The 16069-nt window shown below is 55.4% G+C and overlaps 1 protein-coding gene across 6 annotated transcripts in view; it reads right to left on the minus strand.

Annotated features, from left to right (window-relative positions):
• Window positions 1-15669, minus strand: part of HSPG2 (heparan sulfate proteoglycan 2) — a 117475-nt gene extending 101806 nt beyond the window's left edge. For all 6 annotated transcript variants that reach the window (XM_050789747.1, XM_050789744.1, XM_050789746.1 and 3 more), the window contains exon 1: window positions 15604-15669. In XM_050789747.1, coding sequence (XP_050645704.1) covers window positions 15604-15666 — 63 coding nt within the window. In that variant the 5' untranslated portion in view covers window positions 15667-15669. The remainder of the gene's footprint in view (window positions 1-15603) is intronic.
• Window positions 15670-16069: the final 400 nt, after the last annotated feature.

Genomic DNA, 16069 nt, shown 5'->3' on the forward strand with positions numbered 1-16069 from the left:
GCCCAGCTGGCCTGGTGAGGCCTCTGGCAGTGAAGAGGGAAAGCTTGGACCACCGGCTGTCCAGGAAGGCTCAACCTGCTATCCCAAGGGAAGGTCCCTGAGGGCATTGACAGAGCCTTCGGCCCCCTGCACTCACACCCCTTCCCATCTTGCTCCCCTCCCAACATTATGAAGATCCCGTAAGAAAACAGTGTTGGAGGAGAGGATGGACTCTGGGACTTAGGGCCTTCCCATAGCAGAGGTGAGGTGGCAGGTGGGGTTGCAGGGGGACACACAATAGAACCGAGACGCAGAGGTTTATCTAGGACCAAGTACCAGGGGCCCTCTCGAAGGAGGAAAAATAAAGTCACAAAATAATAGCTCCTGTTATTTATCAACTGCCTATAGGCTATTTATATGATCTCTAATCTTCACCAAAACCCTGCAATGTAGGAATTGCCATTCCTACCTGACAGAGGAGGCTCAAAGAGGCGAACCCACCAGCCCAGGGTCACACAGCAATAAGTGATGAAGCTAGGACAGGTCTCAGGACCATGCCTCCTGCCCACGACACTGTCCCAAAGTACAACCTGCAGAATGAAACGGTGCAGAATTGATGGACGGGAGCTAACAGCCACAGCAAGGAGGCTCTGGGCTCTTTTCTGGGCTGTCTGAAGCCTTTCAGCTCCTTAGCCAGGGTCCTCCTGGTCTTTCTAAAACCAAGTGTCCTGGGCTTAGAAACCCAAACTATGGGCCGGGCACGGTGGCTCAAGCCTGTAATCCCAGCACTTTGGGAGGCCGAGATGGGTGGATCACGAGGTCAGGAGATCGAGACCATCCTGGCTAACATGGTGAAACCCCGTCTCTACTAAAAAATACAAAAAACTAGCTGGGCGCGGTGGCGGGCGCCTGTAGTCCCAGCTACTCAGGAGGCTGAGGCAGGAGAAAGGCATGAACCCGGGAGGCAGAGCTTGCTGTGAGCTGAGATCCGGCCACTGAACTCCAGCCTGGGCAACAGAGCGAGACTCCGTCTCAAAAAAACAAAAAAAGAAACCCAAACTATGAGAGGGCAGTGGAGAGGGCAGGAGAGAGGCCTGTTGCTAGAGAGGGCGCATCCCCCCCATTTGAAGTACCAAGTAAAGGTGGCCCCCGGGGCTTCTAGTACCTGTCAGGGCACAAGGTGGTTCTTCTGGGAGATGAGCGGGAGGTGTAGGGGGAAGGAGGAAGCACCTGAAGCCAATGTGAGGTGGGGCCTCTTGGAGGAAGGTGGCCCTGCCTAAAACCCCCCTGCCTAGGAGGCCACAGTCCTCCCAGCTAGAGAATTCCCTTCAATTGCTCAGGTGAAACCAGAGGTGGGGCCCAAGCCGACTGAAAGCTTTGATCTTATCACACATTCCTGCCCCAGCCATCCCTGTCCCCCCTCCTCGACCCCTACCAGGGAGGTGGGAAGCCAGACTGACTTAATTAACCCTTTCCTCCCATTTCCTCCCATGTCCTCAAGTCGAATCCAGGCTTGAACTGACCTGTTTCCCCCATCCCGCCCCCACCCCCACCCCAGGAGTTAGGGAGAGAAAAAAAAGGGAGGAAAGTGAAAAGTAGGCACCCCAAGACTGCATCCCTCATTTAATCCACTCAATGCCAGGGAACCCCAAACCTGGGCTCTGTGGGCAGCTTCCATTTCTCCTAAATGAAAATAACCAGACACAGCCGGGCACAGTGGCTCACACCTGTAATCCCAGCACTTTGGGAGGCTGAGGCAGGCGGATCACCTGAGGTCAGAAGTTCAAGACCAGCCTGACTAACATGGTGAAACCCCATCTCTACTAAAAACACAAACATTAGCCGGGCCTAATGGTGGGCACCTGTAATCCCCACTACTCGGGAGGCTGAGGCAGGAGAATCGCTTGAACCTGGGAGGTGGAGGTTGCAGTGAGCAGAGATCATGCCATTGCACTTCAGCCTGGGTGACAAAGCAAGACTATGTCTCAAAAAAATAAAATAAAATAACCAGACTCAACATAAATAGCCCTCGCTATTTTGCACATCCATGAGCTCATCTGAGACTCATAATAAAATTGGCCTGCTCTTCTCTCTGCTGCTGTGGGCCCTCCCCCTGCCCTCACCCAGGGGAGCTGGCCCCCAGGTCCTCTCCTCCCACAGGCTCATTGCAAGGGAAACAGACTCACCAATGGGTGCTGAGACCAAGTCACAAAGACTCAAGAGATCTCCCAGATCTTCCCTAGCCCAGAGCCTGGCACTTGGGAGCTGGGGTTATGCCTCCGTCTCCCAGATGAGAAGTAGCTCAGAGAGCAGGGAACAGCCAGGCACAGAGGAAGGTGGAAGCTGCCTGCAGCGTTACTAGATCTACTGGAAGAAATTGGAGGCATGGTCCCTACTACTCTCTGGATGCCTTGGATCTTGTCGGAGAGGCAGGATTTGTAAGCTGTATGTGTCCAACACAACTCAAAGTCCAGACAATAGCAGAGCGTCAGGGGAAGGAATCAATGGCATCAATGAAGGAAGATATGGGATTGGTAATGTGGTGGGCTCCTTGAGGTGTCTACCACCCCAGGCTCCAGAAAATGGAATGCCACCAACTCTTGGGGGTAGTGAGCAGTTCTCCCCAAGAACTCAGGGTCCCTTTCTTCTGACTTGGAAGGTGGCCAACAAGCAAGAAAGGAGCCCATTTTATGAGTAGGAAAACTGAGGCCCAGGGAGGAGGGATGGTAGCTGGCTGGTGACCAAGTGGATGCCCAGGCCTTAACCTCTTGCCTCCCTGGTCTCACCAGCAATGAATGTCACCTCAGCTATCTTGGGGACTTCCTCTTATTCTTTCCCAACTTTAACAACTCTGGCAGCAGGCGAGTGTCTTCCTGCTCTTGCACATGCAACAACAATGCGGACAATGTGAATCCAGGGACAATGGGGACAACTGGACCCTTGCCACAATGCTTTCCTCCTCTACCAGCCAAATCAGACTTGCTCTTTAAGCCCCATTTCCTCTAGAAAGTCCATCCAGATCACTCATGCCCAATCAGTCTTTTCCTTCCCCTGACACTCTGCTATTGTCTGGACTTTGAGTTGTGTTGGGCACTTACAGCTTATGAGTCCTGCCTCTCCAACAAGATCCAAGGCATCCAGAGACTAGGGACCGTGCCTCCAACTTCTTCCAGGAGGTCTGGGGATGCTGAAGGCAGCTTCCACCTTCCCCTGCACCTGACTATTCCCTGCTCTCTGAGCTACCTCTCATCTGGGAAATGGAGGCATAACGCCAGCTGTACAGGGGGACTGATAATGCAGATAAAACAATAAGCGCAATTGCAGGCACACAGCAGGTCCTCAGGCAGCGCTAGCTGAATATGTGAACAAATGAGTGGACAGAGGGATGGATGGAAGGATTCTTGAAGCTTCCACTGCACAGGGCTGTTGAAACAATATAAGGCGGGACTTGGATGTAGATTTCACCTGGCAGCTGAGTCATGTGCTTCTTTCTCTGCCTTGTATTTCACTCAAGCCCCCAGTATGAGGGAGACACAGGGCTGGCTCCGACCAGGCCCCGCTCAGGAAAACTCACTGAACTCCCAACAGGGCAAAACCTGCAGGCCCCACAGGGAGCTTGGGACCTAACTGAGAAGAATCAGGGTTCCCAGGAGTCTCAGTCAAAGGGAAGGCCACATCCATCTCTCTGAGGAACATTATCACTGGGTTGAAATGGAAGTCAAAGGGCAAAAAGGCACCCGAGTCTGCGAAGCAGGAACTGGCAAAGCCCAGGTGGCAGACATGCAGCCTCCTATAACCCTTTGCCAAGGCCAGCCTGGACCCACCTTCTCCACACAGCCCTCCCAGAATTCCCCTCTCTGGACACAACAGGCTGGACCCACTGGGGAAAACAATGACGACTTGGGAGTCTGACAACCTGGGCTCCATTCCCAGGTGTGGCGTGTACTGGGTGGATGAAGGGCCAGCCATTCTCCCTAGTTTTTTTTTTTTTTTTTGAGACAAGAGTATCTTTCTGTCACCCGGGCTGGAGTGCAGTGGCACAGTCTTGGCTCACTGCAACATCCACCTCCCAGGTTCAAGCGATTCTCCTGCCTTAGGCTCCCAAGAAGCTGGGACTACAGGCATGAGCCACCAGGCCAAGCTAATTTTTGTATTTTTAGTGGAGATGGGGTTTTACCATGTTGTCCACGCTGCTCTCGAACTCCTAGCCTCAAGCAATCTGCCCGCCTAGGTCTTCCAAAGTGCTGGGATTACCAGTGCAAGTCTGGCCCCCAACTCCCCCTCTTGATGCCTCAGTTTCCCATTCTGCAAAATGGAGATATAATGCCAACTTCAAAAGATTGCTGTGAGTATTATATGAGATAATGCCTGGCAAGAGCCCAGTGGGAGGCTTGGCTCTAAAGAGGGTGGCAGTTTTAACGGGAAGGTGTCAGCACTCAGGGAACCTGGCGACCTATGTGACTGAGGCCACTGGGGAGGAGAACCTGCAAGTCCCAGGACAGGGAAGAGACTGGTCTGTCCCCAGGAAACTCCTGGGTTTCTGTTCCTCTGGCCTGAGGGTCATAGGAAGGCAAAAGGCAGGAGAGGATGAAGAGCTATGAAAGTGATAGAGGCTGCTGGGCGTGGTGGCTCATGCCTGTAATCCCAGCACTTTGGGAGGCTGAGGCGGGTGGATTACCTGAGGTCAGAAGTTCGAGACCAGCCTATTCAACATAGTGAAAGCCCGACTCTACTAAAAATACAAAAATTAGTCAGGTGTGGTAGTGCATGCCTATAATCCATAACCCCAGCTACCCTGGAGGCTGAGGCAAGAGAATCGCTGGAATCCAGGAGGCAGAGGTTGCAGTGAGCCGAGATGGCACCACCGCACTTCAGGCTGGGAGATAGAGTGAGACTCGGTCTCAAAAAAAAAAAAAAAAAAAAAAAAAAAAAAAAAAAAAAAAAATGATAGAGTAGAGGCCACTAGGGCTGGGATTTATGAGGCCAGAATTTCAATCCATCCAGCCCAGCGAGGGTTCCAAGAAGAGGCATGATCCCAGTTCCCAACTATTTGAAAATTGGAAACGCCAAACAAGGAGAGGGTTGAGTCAGCTGGGGTTAGTTAGGAGGGGAGCCCAGGACCAGGAGGTGGGGGCCGGAGCTGGCTTCCTGGGAGAGAGGCATGGGCAGGCGCGGGGAGTGGGGAGGTGGGGGCAGGGACCCGGAGGTGGGCTGGGAAGGGGCCAGAGGCAGCTGGGAATCCCAGCCCCACCCGTGGAGAAGCATCTGTGGGGTGACCCAAGGCCACCTCTGAAGTCCTCCCCAGGCTCAGGCCCCAGCCAGGCCTCCCCTTCCCCACTGACTGGAATGGGAGAAAGATGGGGAAAGAGTCCAAACGTTAAAAAACACCTAGGTGTGACCTGCCTGGTGGGGAGGGGACACATCTCTAACCCACAGCCCAAACCCAAAGCATAGGAGGGGGTGGGGCGAGATCGCCAGGCCTGTGTGTCTCTCTCTCCTGAGTCCTGCTGTTTCTCTGAGCCCACGGGAGCCAGATTCAGAGTCAAGCAGCCCCACACCCCACCAAGTAAGGACCAACTATGGGTTTGCCCAGAGCTTCCCAGGCAAGGTCCTGCCTCTTCCAGTGTAGGCTGGAGCAGGGATAGGGCTAGGATGGGGTCCCAGGACGTCCCCCACCCTCCCGCCGTCGCTACCCTCAGGATGCATGAACATCCTTTCTGCACCCATGGGAGCCACTTGGCCACATCTCCTGTTGCTCAGAGCCCACCAACTGCACACATCTGGGAAGGGGACAAGGCGTCCAAAGGCTCCAGCCTTTCCCAGGCCACACCCTGGGGTGTATCCCCCTCCTTCTCCCAGTCCAGGAAGGAGCAATCAGGGTGCAAGGGTGGACTCTGTCCTACAGCTGCGGCCTCGGTAGAGGAAGGAGGGGCAGTGGCAGATCAGAGGCAGTTACACCCAGAGCTCTGAGACTGAGAAAGAGGCCCAGGGAATGGACAATCCCTTACACAGCCATTCATTCAACAAGCCTAGTACAGGACCTGGGTCGTAGAAAAGGCGTGCCCAGCTGGGCCCTGGGAACCCTGCCTCAGATACTCCACCGGCCTTGCCTTTAGCAGGAACAAGACTTAGTGCAATCACAGAGTGTCAAATACCTGCCGCATTCCAGGCACTGAGACTTCACAACCACCAGGAAGCAGGCCTCCCCATTTCACAGTTGACTGAGGCTCAGAGAGGTAAAGCAACTTGCCCAAGGTCACAGAGCCAGTCAGGGCTGGGCCAAGACGTGAAGGCAGGGCCTTTTGAGCCCACATCTTTCCCTTGACCATAGTGCCCAGGGAAGGGGCTCTGAAACCAGTGAGGACACAGACAAGTCAAAAATGGCAGAGTGGTCATCCCAGCTTGTCCCACATCTGGGGCCCTGCAGAGAGCATGGCTGGGCAGGCAGCTTCCAAGTACAGGGGCCAGAGCACGCCCCTTTCCAATCTCAGCAAGGAACCTGGCCCTTCTTGGCCTGCTGGCTTCCTTAAAGCCATTAATTTGTTCACTTGAATTTTTTTGTTTGTTTGTTGTTTCGAGACAGAGTCTCCCTATGACGCCCAAGCTGGAGTGCAATGGCATGACTCAGCTCACTGCAACCTCCACTTCCCAGGTTCAAGCGATTCTCCTGCCTCAGCCTCCCGAAAGCTGGGATTACAGGCATGCACCACCACACCCAGCTAACTTTTTTTTTATTTTTAGTAGAGATGGACTTTCACCACATTGGCCAGGCTGGTCTCGAACTCCTTACCTCAAGTGATTTGCTTGCCTTGGCCTCCCAAAGTGCTGGGATCACAGGCGTGAGCCACTGCGCCCATCCTTTATTCACTTGAATTTTTTTTTTTTTTTTTTGAGACGGAGTTTTGCTCTTGTTGCCCAGGCTGGAGTACAATGGTGCGATCTCGGCTCACTGCAACCTCCGCCTCCCGGGTTCAGGTGATTGATTCTCCTGCCTCAGCCTCCTGAGTAGCTGGGATTACAGGCATGCGCCACTATGCCTGGCTGATTTTTTTTTTACTATTATTTTTAGTAGAGATGGGATTTCTTCATCGTGGTCAGGCTGGTCTCGAACTCCTGACCTCAGATGATCCGCCTGCCTCAGCCTCCCAAAGTGCTGGGATTACAGGTTGTGAGCCACCTCATTTGAATTTTTAACGTGTTCACCTACTATCTGCCTAGCACCAGGCAAACAGCAATGAACAAAGCCAAGTCCCTGCCCTCATGGAGCTTCCACTCTAGATGAGGGGGTAAGAATAAACCTATAAGCCATGAGCTCCGGCTGTGGAGTTCTAAGGCAGAGTCTGCAACTCCACAAATGAACACTCAGCAAGATCTCCTCCACCTACACCACAAGCCAATGCAGAGGCCCCAGCTTGGGCGGGGACGGGGGAGCTCCTGGCTGGAAATGGGTAGAGGGATGACTGCCAGGCATGTGAGCCAGTCCAACCCCCACCCACGCTGTCCCCTCCATCACTTTCCATTCTTTTTCTCTCTCTTTTTTTTTTTTTTTTTTTTTTTTAAGAGACAGGGTCTTGCTCTATCACCCAGGCTGGAATACAGTGGCAAGATCATGGTTCACTGCAGCCTCCGCCTCCTGGGCTCAAGTGAGCCTCCTACCTTGGTCTCCCAAAGTGTTGGGATTACAGGTGTGAGCCACCACTCCTGGCCCACCTGCCCCCTTTTTTTTTTTTTTAAGAATTTTTATTGTCCAAACAAAAGATCGTAAGAGAAGACACAAAATAAATTAACTGTTCTGAGAATTCTGGACTCCATCTCCTGCCATTCTTGATCTTCCTCCTAAGCCAGCTCCTCCTGGAGTTCTCCCATCTCAGGTAGTGGCAGCTCCATCCTTCGGGATGCTGAAGCCAAAGACTGTGGAGGCATCTCGGACTCCTCTCTTTCCGTCCCACCCCACATCCAACCCACTAGCAAATCCTGGTGACCCATCTTCAAAATGTACTGGGGATTCAACCACCTCCCACTTCTGTGGTCCTGGCTCGAGCTCCCATCGTCTGTCCTGGGTCACGGCCTCCTTGCCCTTCCCCTGGACCCTCCCGGTGCTCCTCTCCACACAGCAGCCAGAGCAATCCTATGTAACACCAGGCCCCTTCAGTGACTTCTCAATTCACTCAGGCGCAAATCCAAGGTCCTTCCCATGGCCAAGGCTCTGCCAATCACCCTCTGCTACCCCCCTGCCTGCTGTGTCCACCACATTCCCCCTCACTGATGTTGCTCCAGCCCCACGGGCCTCCTTGCTTTTCCACAGACATGCCAAGGACACTCCCACCTCTGGGCCTCTGCACTAGCTGTGCCCTCTGCCTGGAATGCCCTTTCCATTGATATCTGCGAGGCTTACCCGCTCATTTACTTCAGGTCTCCTTCAGTTCAAATTTATCTTATCAGAGGCTTTTCCTACCACCCCACCCTACCCCGCCTCATCACTCACTGCCCTCTTCCCTGTTTTATTTTTTCTTCTGAGCACTTGTCACCACCTGTTGTATTTCATTTATTGTCTGTCTTTCTGCACTAGCTATAATGCAAGTGACATGAGAGAAAGGAATCTGACATTTTTATTCTCTGAGGTAACCTCAAGATCTAGAACAGGCCGGGTGCGGTGGCTCATGCCTGTAATCCCAGCGCTTTGGGAGGCCAAGGTGGGCGGATCACTTGAGGTCAGGAGTTCAAGACCAGCCTGGCCAACATGGTGAAACCCCATTTCTACTAAAAATACAAAAATTACCTGGACATGGTGGTGTGCGCCTATAATCCCAGCTACCTAGGAGGCTCAGGCAGGAGAATCTCTTGAACCTGGGGGGCGGAGGTTGCAGTGAGGCGAGATCATACCACTGCACTCCAGCCTGGGCAACAGAGTGAGACACCATTCAAAACCAAAAAAACAAAAAACGATCTAGAACACAGTCAGACACAAATAAATTAACATAGAAGATAAGATGCCCCACAAATATTTGTGAAATGATTTTTTTTTTTTTTTTTTTTTTTTTGAGACAGAGCCTTGCTCTGTCGCCCAGGCTGGAGTGCAGTGGTGCAATCCCGGCTCATTGCAAGCTCCACCTCCTGGGTTCATGCCATTCTCCTGCCTCAGCCTCCCGAGTAGCTGGGAGTACAGGCGCCCACCACCACGCCCGGCTAATTTTTTGTATTTTTAGTAGAGACAGGGTTTCACCATGTTAGCCAGGATGGTCTCGATTCCTGACCTCGTGATCCACCCGCCTTGGCCTCCCAAAGTGCTGGGATTACAGGCGTGAGCCACCGCGCCCAGCCTGTGAAATGAATTTTAACAAATGCTTAATCACATACATCATTTGTTCATTCATTCATTCAATACACTCTGTAAGGCTTTGTGCACCAGATACTCCCCCTAAAACCCAGAGCAACAGAACACCCTCCTCCATGGCTCAGGGAATGGGCTCTGGTCAGGAGCTAGGAGCTGGTCCTAAGGCTATCTCAGGATGCCACAGATGCCCCCAGGGATGCTCTGAGGTCCCTGCAGGCCTGGCACAGATGAGCATCATGGAAGGGAAGGGAGGGTGGTTCTGGGGGCAGCGAGACTCAAAGGCCCCACAATCCCAGGCCTCAAAGAGCCACCTTGTTCTCAGGGCTTTCATGACAGCACCCCCAACCCAGCCACCCCCAGCAGCCACAAGCCACACCCCTCTCAAGGCTGCTATTGACACAGCCCTGACGCCACCGGGCTGGGCAGTGAGGCCGGCGGCTCCCCGCGAAGTGAGTTCCACACATACTTCTGGGTTTCAGTCAGCCAGCTCTGGGCGCTGGGGCAGCTGGCCCTGGGAGCAGGAGGGGGTGGCAGGGCCAAAGAGGCCAAGGCCCAGGCCGAGGCAACATTCCAGCAGGGCCGGGACCCTCGGTGCAGCCTCCCTCTTCTTGGCAGGAGCAGGAGCGAGAGGAGGGAAAGGCCAGGGTAGGCCCTGGGACGGGGAGAGGTGGGCCCAGCAGATCCTTGGGAAGCTGCCGGGGAACCGAGTCATATTCACTTCCTCCTCCAGCCTGACCCCTTGCAGCTGGGACTGGATTGGGTGGAGGGGAGGGGGGCAACAGGCCAGGGCTGGGAACCCTTCCCATATACCCCAAGTGGTCTGAGGGTGCAGATCCCACATGTCTGGCCTCCAAGTGGCCTCTGAATCATTGCTCCAGATCTTTCCATAGCCTGGGCAGGCCCTCCTGCCCTCCCTCCTGAGCCTCTCACCCCAAGGCCAGGCAGCCCTTGAAGCTGTGCAGACTCATGCTAAACCTTGAGCCCCCAGGGAACAGCCAGAAAAAAACAGTGCAGGCTCCATGCAGGACAACCAGGAGGGTGCTCTTCCCCTTCCCCCACCAGCAGCATGGCAGGGGCAGGGGCCCCTGACCTCCCACACTAGGCAGGGCCAGCCTGGCCCACTCAGGCCTAAAAGCCCCTGGATAAATTCCACTCCCTGTAGAGTCCCGGGGAATATCTGAAGAGGACACTAATGAATTAACAAACCTAAAAATGACCACCCTAGAGTTTAGTTCCTAGGCTTCCCCAGCCCAGGCACAGGCATCCCCAGGAGACCCCATGGACACTGAGGCACACCCACACTAAAGAGCTTCTGTTCCCAAGCCAATCCTGATATTCCTTGCCTGAGGTAGCCCCTTTACTACTTGAGACCAGAGTTCTTAATCAACATCAGTGACAAGTTGTAGCAATATCTACTGACTGCCCATTACACGCACATGGGGCAGTAGGTGGAGTGATTAGGAGAGCTTCGTCTGGATTCAAAACTTGGCTCATAGCATCTCTGAGTGTGTGGATATGTAAGCCACTGGGCAAGTTACGTAACCTCTCAGTGCCTCAATGTCCTCTGCTTAGAGAATGGGGATCAGGTTAGTAGCTATAGCTTAAAACATTCAACAAATATATTCACTAAGCATTTACTACCTGCCAGGTGCTAAAGACACAGCAGTGGACAAAAACAGATGAGATCCTGTTCTCGTGGAACTTAAACTGAGCAGGAGGAGGCAGACAAACACATAAACAAATACAGACGAATGCAGGTCAGATGATTGTGAGAACAAAAATAAAGCAGTTTAAGGAGACAGCCATTATGGGCAGAGTGGTAAGGACCTGAAGAAGGAGAGGGAGCGGGTCATGTGGATATTACAGGGACAAGTGTTCCAGGCAGAAGGAACAGCAGATGCAGAGACCCTAAGGTGGGAGTGTGTTTCACATGCTCAAGAAACAAGAACGGTCAGGCGAGGTGGCCCATGCCTGTAATCCTAGCACTTCGGAAGGCCAAGGTGGGAGGACAGCTTGAGTTAAAGAGTTCGGGACCAGCCTGGGCAATATAATAAGACCCCATCTCTATTTGTTTTAAATTTGTATATTCATCGGAAAAGAAAAGGCTGGGTGCAGTGGCTCACGCCTATAATCCTAACACTTTGGGAGGCCGAGGGGGGTGGATCATTAGAGCCCAGGAGTTTGAGACCTGCCTGGGGGAACATGGCAAAACTCTGTCTCTATAAAAAATACAAAAATTAGCCAGGCGTAGAGGAGGGTGTCTGTAGTCCCAGCTACTCAGGGGGCTGAGGTGGGAGGATCACCTGAGCTCGGGAGGTTGAGGCGGCAGTGAGCTGTGACTGTGCCACTGCACTCCAGCCTGGGTGACGGTGTGAGACCCTGTCTCAAAAAAAAAAAAAATAACAAACAATAGAAAATAAAAAAGAAAAGACCGGTATAGCTGGAGGAGTTTGAGAGGGGCAGGTGGCAGGAGGCCGGGTCCTGCAGGGCCTCGTAGGCTATATTAAGTCAGGGGCTGGGACCTAATTCTGAGCACTGCAGGGAGGTGGTGAGCAGGAAACACAGGTGAATGGGAGGATTCGCTGAGAAATTCAGAGCAGACAGTGGGTGCTGGGTAAGTATGAAGTACCCGTATTACTTTGTCATCATCCAGCCTGGCACCCCAAGAGCTCCTTCCTCCCTACTTTGCTCACACGTCTTCCAGGCCCTGAACCCAGTCACCTCCTGCCACCTTCTTTCCACCGTCTCCCGGGCAGGGCCTCAGACCCACAGATCCCAACTTGTCTGCACTCAGCCTGAGAACAGGCCTGGGCCAAGCCAGGCAGGGGCCACAACTCCCCAGACACGGGGAACTGGGCCTAAGGGATGGGGGGGTGGTACATCTCCGCCCCTTCCAGCCTCCACCCCGCAGACAGACCCGCAACCTGCCCTCCTTCCCTCCAGGAAAGTCCAGGACACACTCAAAACCCCATCCTGTCCTGGCTGCAGGTATGGAGTAGGCCAGTGTCAGGGGACAGAGCAGCTGGCTGCGCGGAGGGGAGGGCTGAGCGACCGCCAGGAAGGGGAGGCTCCTCCAGTTCAGCTGGCAGCCTCCCCAGCGAGGAAATCCAGCTGAGGCAGGAAACAGGTATCTCAGCGACTTCCCTCCTCGGCCCTGGAAAACACCTTAATCACCACCGGCTCCCTCAAGACGCCTGTCCCCTGCAGGGCCACCCCAAAGGGGTCAGCAGGCCAAGGCCTGCCGAGTCACCCAGGCCCAGCCCCCTCCTCCAGCAAGCCTCCTCACCTCCCAACAGCTGAAATTACACCCACACTTAATCACAGACCAGCTTCCTACGGTCCTGTCCCCCATCCCGGGGAGGTCTTGAGCTCCCTAAGGCCCATCTCACCCTGCTCCTGTGCCCAACCCTTCCCCATCTGCCACTGGCTCCGGACTGAACTGAAGGGCAGCAGGCAAGGAGGGTCCAAGGCGTGCTGGGACTCTCGGCTAGGAACTGATCTCATTTTTGACTTGCAACAAACTCCTCAACCCCACTGTACAGACGTGGAAACTTTAAGGCTGAGAGAGGAATTTGCCCCAGATCACACAGCCAGAAACGGCAGCCCTGAGACTCAACCTTGGGTCTATAAGACTTCAGGGGAAGGCAAGGCATGGTGGTTCATGCCTGTCAGGCGAGAGGACCACTTGAGGCCAGGAGTTTGAGACCAGCCTGGGCAACAAAGTGTGACGCCCTCTTTTTTTTTTTTTTTGAGATGGAGTCTTGCTCTGTCACCCAGACTGGAGTGCAGTTGCACGATCTCAGCTCACTGCAACCTCCGCCCACCGGGTTCAAGCAATTCTGCAGCCTCAGCCTCCTGAGTACTTGGGACTATAGGCACGTGCCACCATGCCTGGCTAATTTTTTGTATTTTTAGTAGAGACAGGGTTTCACTGTGCTGGCCAAGCTAGTCTCGAACTCCTGACCTCATGATCCGCCTGCCTCGGCCTCCCAAAGTGCTGGGATTACAGGCGTGTGCCACCACACCCAGCCCCCAAAAAACTTTTTATTGTTTTGAGATGGAGTCTCACTCTGTCACCTAGGCTGGAGTGCAATGGTATGGTCTCGCTAACTGTAACCTCCGCCTCCCGGGTTCAAGTGATTCTCCTACCTCAGCCTCCCGAGTAGCTGGGACTACAGGCGTATGCCACCACACCTGGCTAATTTTTGTATTTTTAGTAGAGAAGGGGTTTCACTATGTTGGCCAGGCTGGTCTCGAACTCCTGACCTCGTGATCTGCCCACCCTCGCCTCCCAAAGTGCTGGGATTACAGGCATGAGCCACCGCACCCGGCCTGAGAAACTTTTTGAAAAGAATTTTATAAAGAGACTTCAGGGGCCAAGCTCTTTCCAGCCCACCACCAGCAGCCTGGGGTGGGACAGCGACCGTCCATGTGTTGCTGAGAAGGCTCTCTAATCCCACAGGATTGGAGCTGCCTGTTTATTTGTCTAAATTACAGTCCACCAGCCTGTGAGTTTTGGGAAGGCACAGACAGGGCCTGTCCTTGCTGGTCCACACCACCCCAGCCCCTAGCATCGCACCAGGTTCATTGGTTCACTGGCACACAGTAGGTGCATGGCAAATATCTGCCCAAAGAACCAACCCCTGTACTCCCGGTGACTGCCATGGAATGTCGCTCAGTGATTATCTGTTGAATGAACAAGTGAATGAGATGATCTGCCGCGGTCCAGGAATGTCTGTGGAAATTCCTCATGCACACAGCAAACAACTCCACCCATCGCCATCCTACCACCCCTGGGCACGGAGGCACGGAGGAGCCCCTCATCAGGGGGCAGAGCTGGGGGAAGGTCAGGAAAGACCGTTGGGCCTCGGAAAACATCCCATGTGCTAAGTTGGTGCCTTGGTAAAAGTAAAAGTCAGGGCTGGGAGTGCAAGTTCAGGTCAAGACTAGGGAGCTACTGGATGGCCCTGCTGAATATTTCGGGGTGAGAGGCTGAAACAGGAGGACAACAGAGGAGGCTGCCCAGAGTGGGAGTGGGGGAGGAGAAGTGCTGGGTGGGTGGGGCAAGAGCAGTGAGGAGCCAGGTCTGGGTGGGTGGATGACGAGTGACTCAGGAGGGCAGAGGTGCGACGAAGCCGGCAAGGTGAGGCCAGGCAGGCAGTCCCTCGGTAAACACCAGCCTGGTTAGAAAAGTCCCTGTCTTGGCTCAGAGAACAGGGGGGCAGGTATGCGGACTGCCTAGGAGCACCTCAAACAGAGTGGGGTTGGCTCTGTGGCTCCCCACGGTAGGCTCGGCTCCCCAGATGTGCCCCCACCCACATCTGCCACTAGCTCCCTGCCCATTGACCCCGCCCAGTCCTCCTCAAGTTCACTCAGGTCCTCAGGGCCTCTACTGGCTAAGTGCCTTCTAAGCCTCAGGATTCCTGAACCTAGAATTCCCTTTTCCTCCACCTAAGCTCAGAGTAGGGGACTAGACTGCAAGGGCAGGCCTCTCCCTGCCTCTAGGAGACCTGCGAAGAGGAAAGCTGGGGAACTCGGGTCCCCTAAGGGTGCACTGCATCCCTTCCCCACACACTTTGCAGCTCATTCCACCCGGTCCAGCAGCGCCCTGCAGCTATGTATTTTGAGACCGTGTATTTTGAGTTCCCTTGACCCACGTGGGGCTGGCCTCAGAGAGGTTAACTAGCTTGCCCCAGGTCACAGTTACTCAGTGAAAGGCAGGGATTGATTCAACTCTTGGGCTGTATGACTCCAAGGCCCGTGGGTGTTCCACACAAGCTTCAGCTCTGTCCCAAAAGTTTTGCTTGTGCCTACCTGGCTCCAAGCTCCCCCAGGTGATAGACGGCGTGGTAAAGTTTCAGCGAGACTCATAGGGTCCCCATCACCACTGAGTGGCCCTTCTGCCAAGCTGGCGCAGAAGGGTTCCCTCGTCCTGCCAAGTTCCCACCCTGCTCAAAGTTTCCCCTCCTGGTCCCCAGGAATGGTAGGCCGGACCATGCCCAGCGAGACTCCGACACTCGGCAACGTGGCCGAGAGACCCACGGGCTCCCACGCGGGCCAATCCCGCCCCCGGCCCCACGCAGGGTCCCGACTGGTGGTCCCCCTGGATTAGCCCCATGCCGCAGGGCGGCGCCGGCCCGGGGTCCCCGGCGGGCGCCGCCGTCCCGGGCCAGAATCCCCGCCGCGCAGCCTTGGGCGCCCCAGCCAAGTTGGCGGGCGCAGCGAGCGGGACCCGGACGGCCCCAGCCCGACCGCCTCCCGCTCCCCGCCCCTCCGCCCCGCACACTCACCGCGAGCAGCCGCCCGTGCAGCAGCAGCGCCAACAGCAGCGCGCCCGTCGCCCGCCGCCCCATGGCCCGGCCCGCGCCGCTCTCTCGCTCGCTCGCTCCGCGCCGCCCGCTCGCCGGCCAGCTCTGGACAGCGCGGCCCGCTCTCCACCGCCCTCTTTCCTCCCCGCCCGCCCCGCCCCCGCGGCGCCGGCCCCGCCCCCGGACCGCCCCTCCCCGGAGCGCCAGGCCCCGCCCCCGGACCGCCCCCGGGCCGCGGGCTGTGCTCGCCCCAGCCGGCCGCGCAGCCCACTGGGCCTTTGTCTGGGCCCCCAGCCCCCTCCGCGCGAGCCGCGGCCCGGCCCGGCTCCCCGCCAAACCCGGCCTGGAGTGTGGGATGGGACGGGGCGGGGGACCGGGGGCCTGGGACCCGGGCATGGTATGGGGCCGCCGGGCCAGTCGCTCTCTCCTCCCCGATCCCCGGCTCCCC

This window comes from Macaca thibetana, chromosome 1 (genome assembly GCF_024542745.1).
Source record: "Macaca thibetana thibetana isolate TM-01 chromosome 1, ASM2454274v1, whole genome shotgun sequence".
NCBI classification, from domain to species: domain Eukaryota; kingdom Metazoa; phylum Chordata; class Mammalia; order Primates; family Cercopithecidae; genus Macaca; species Macaca thibetana.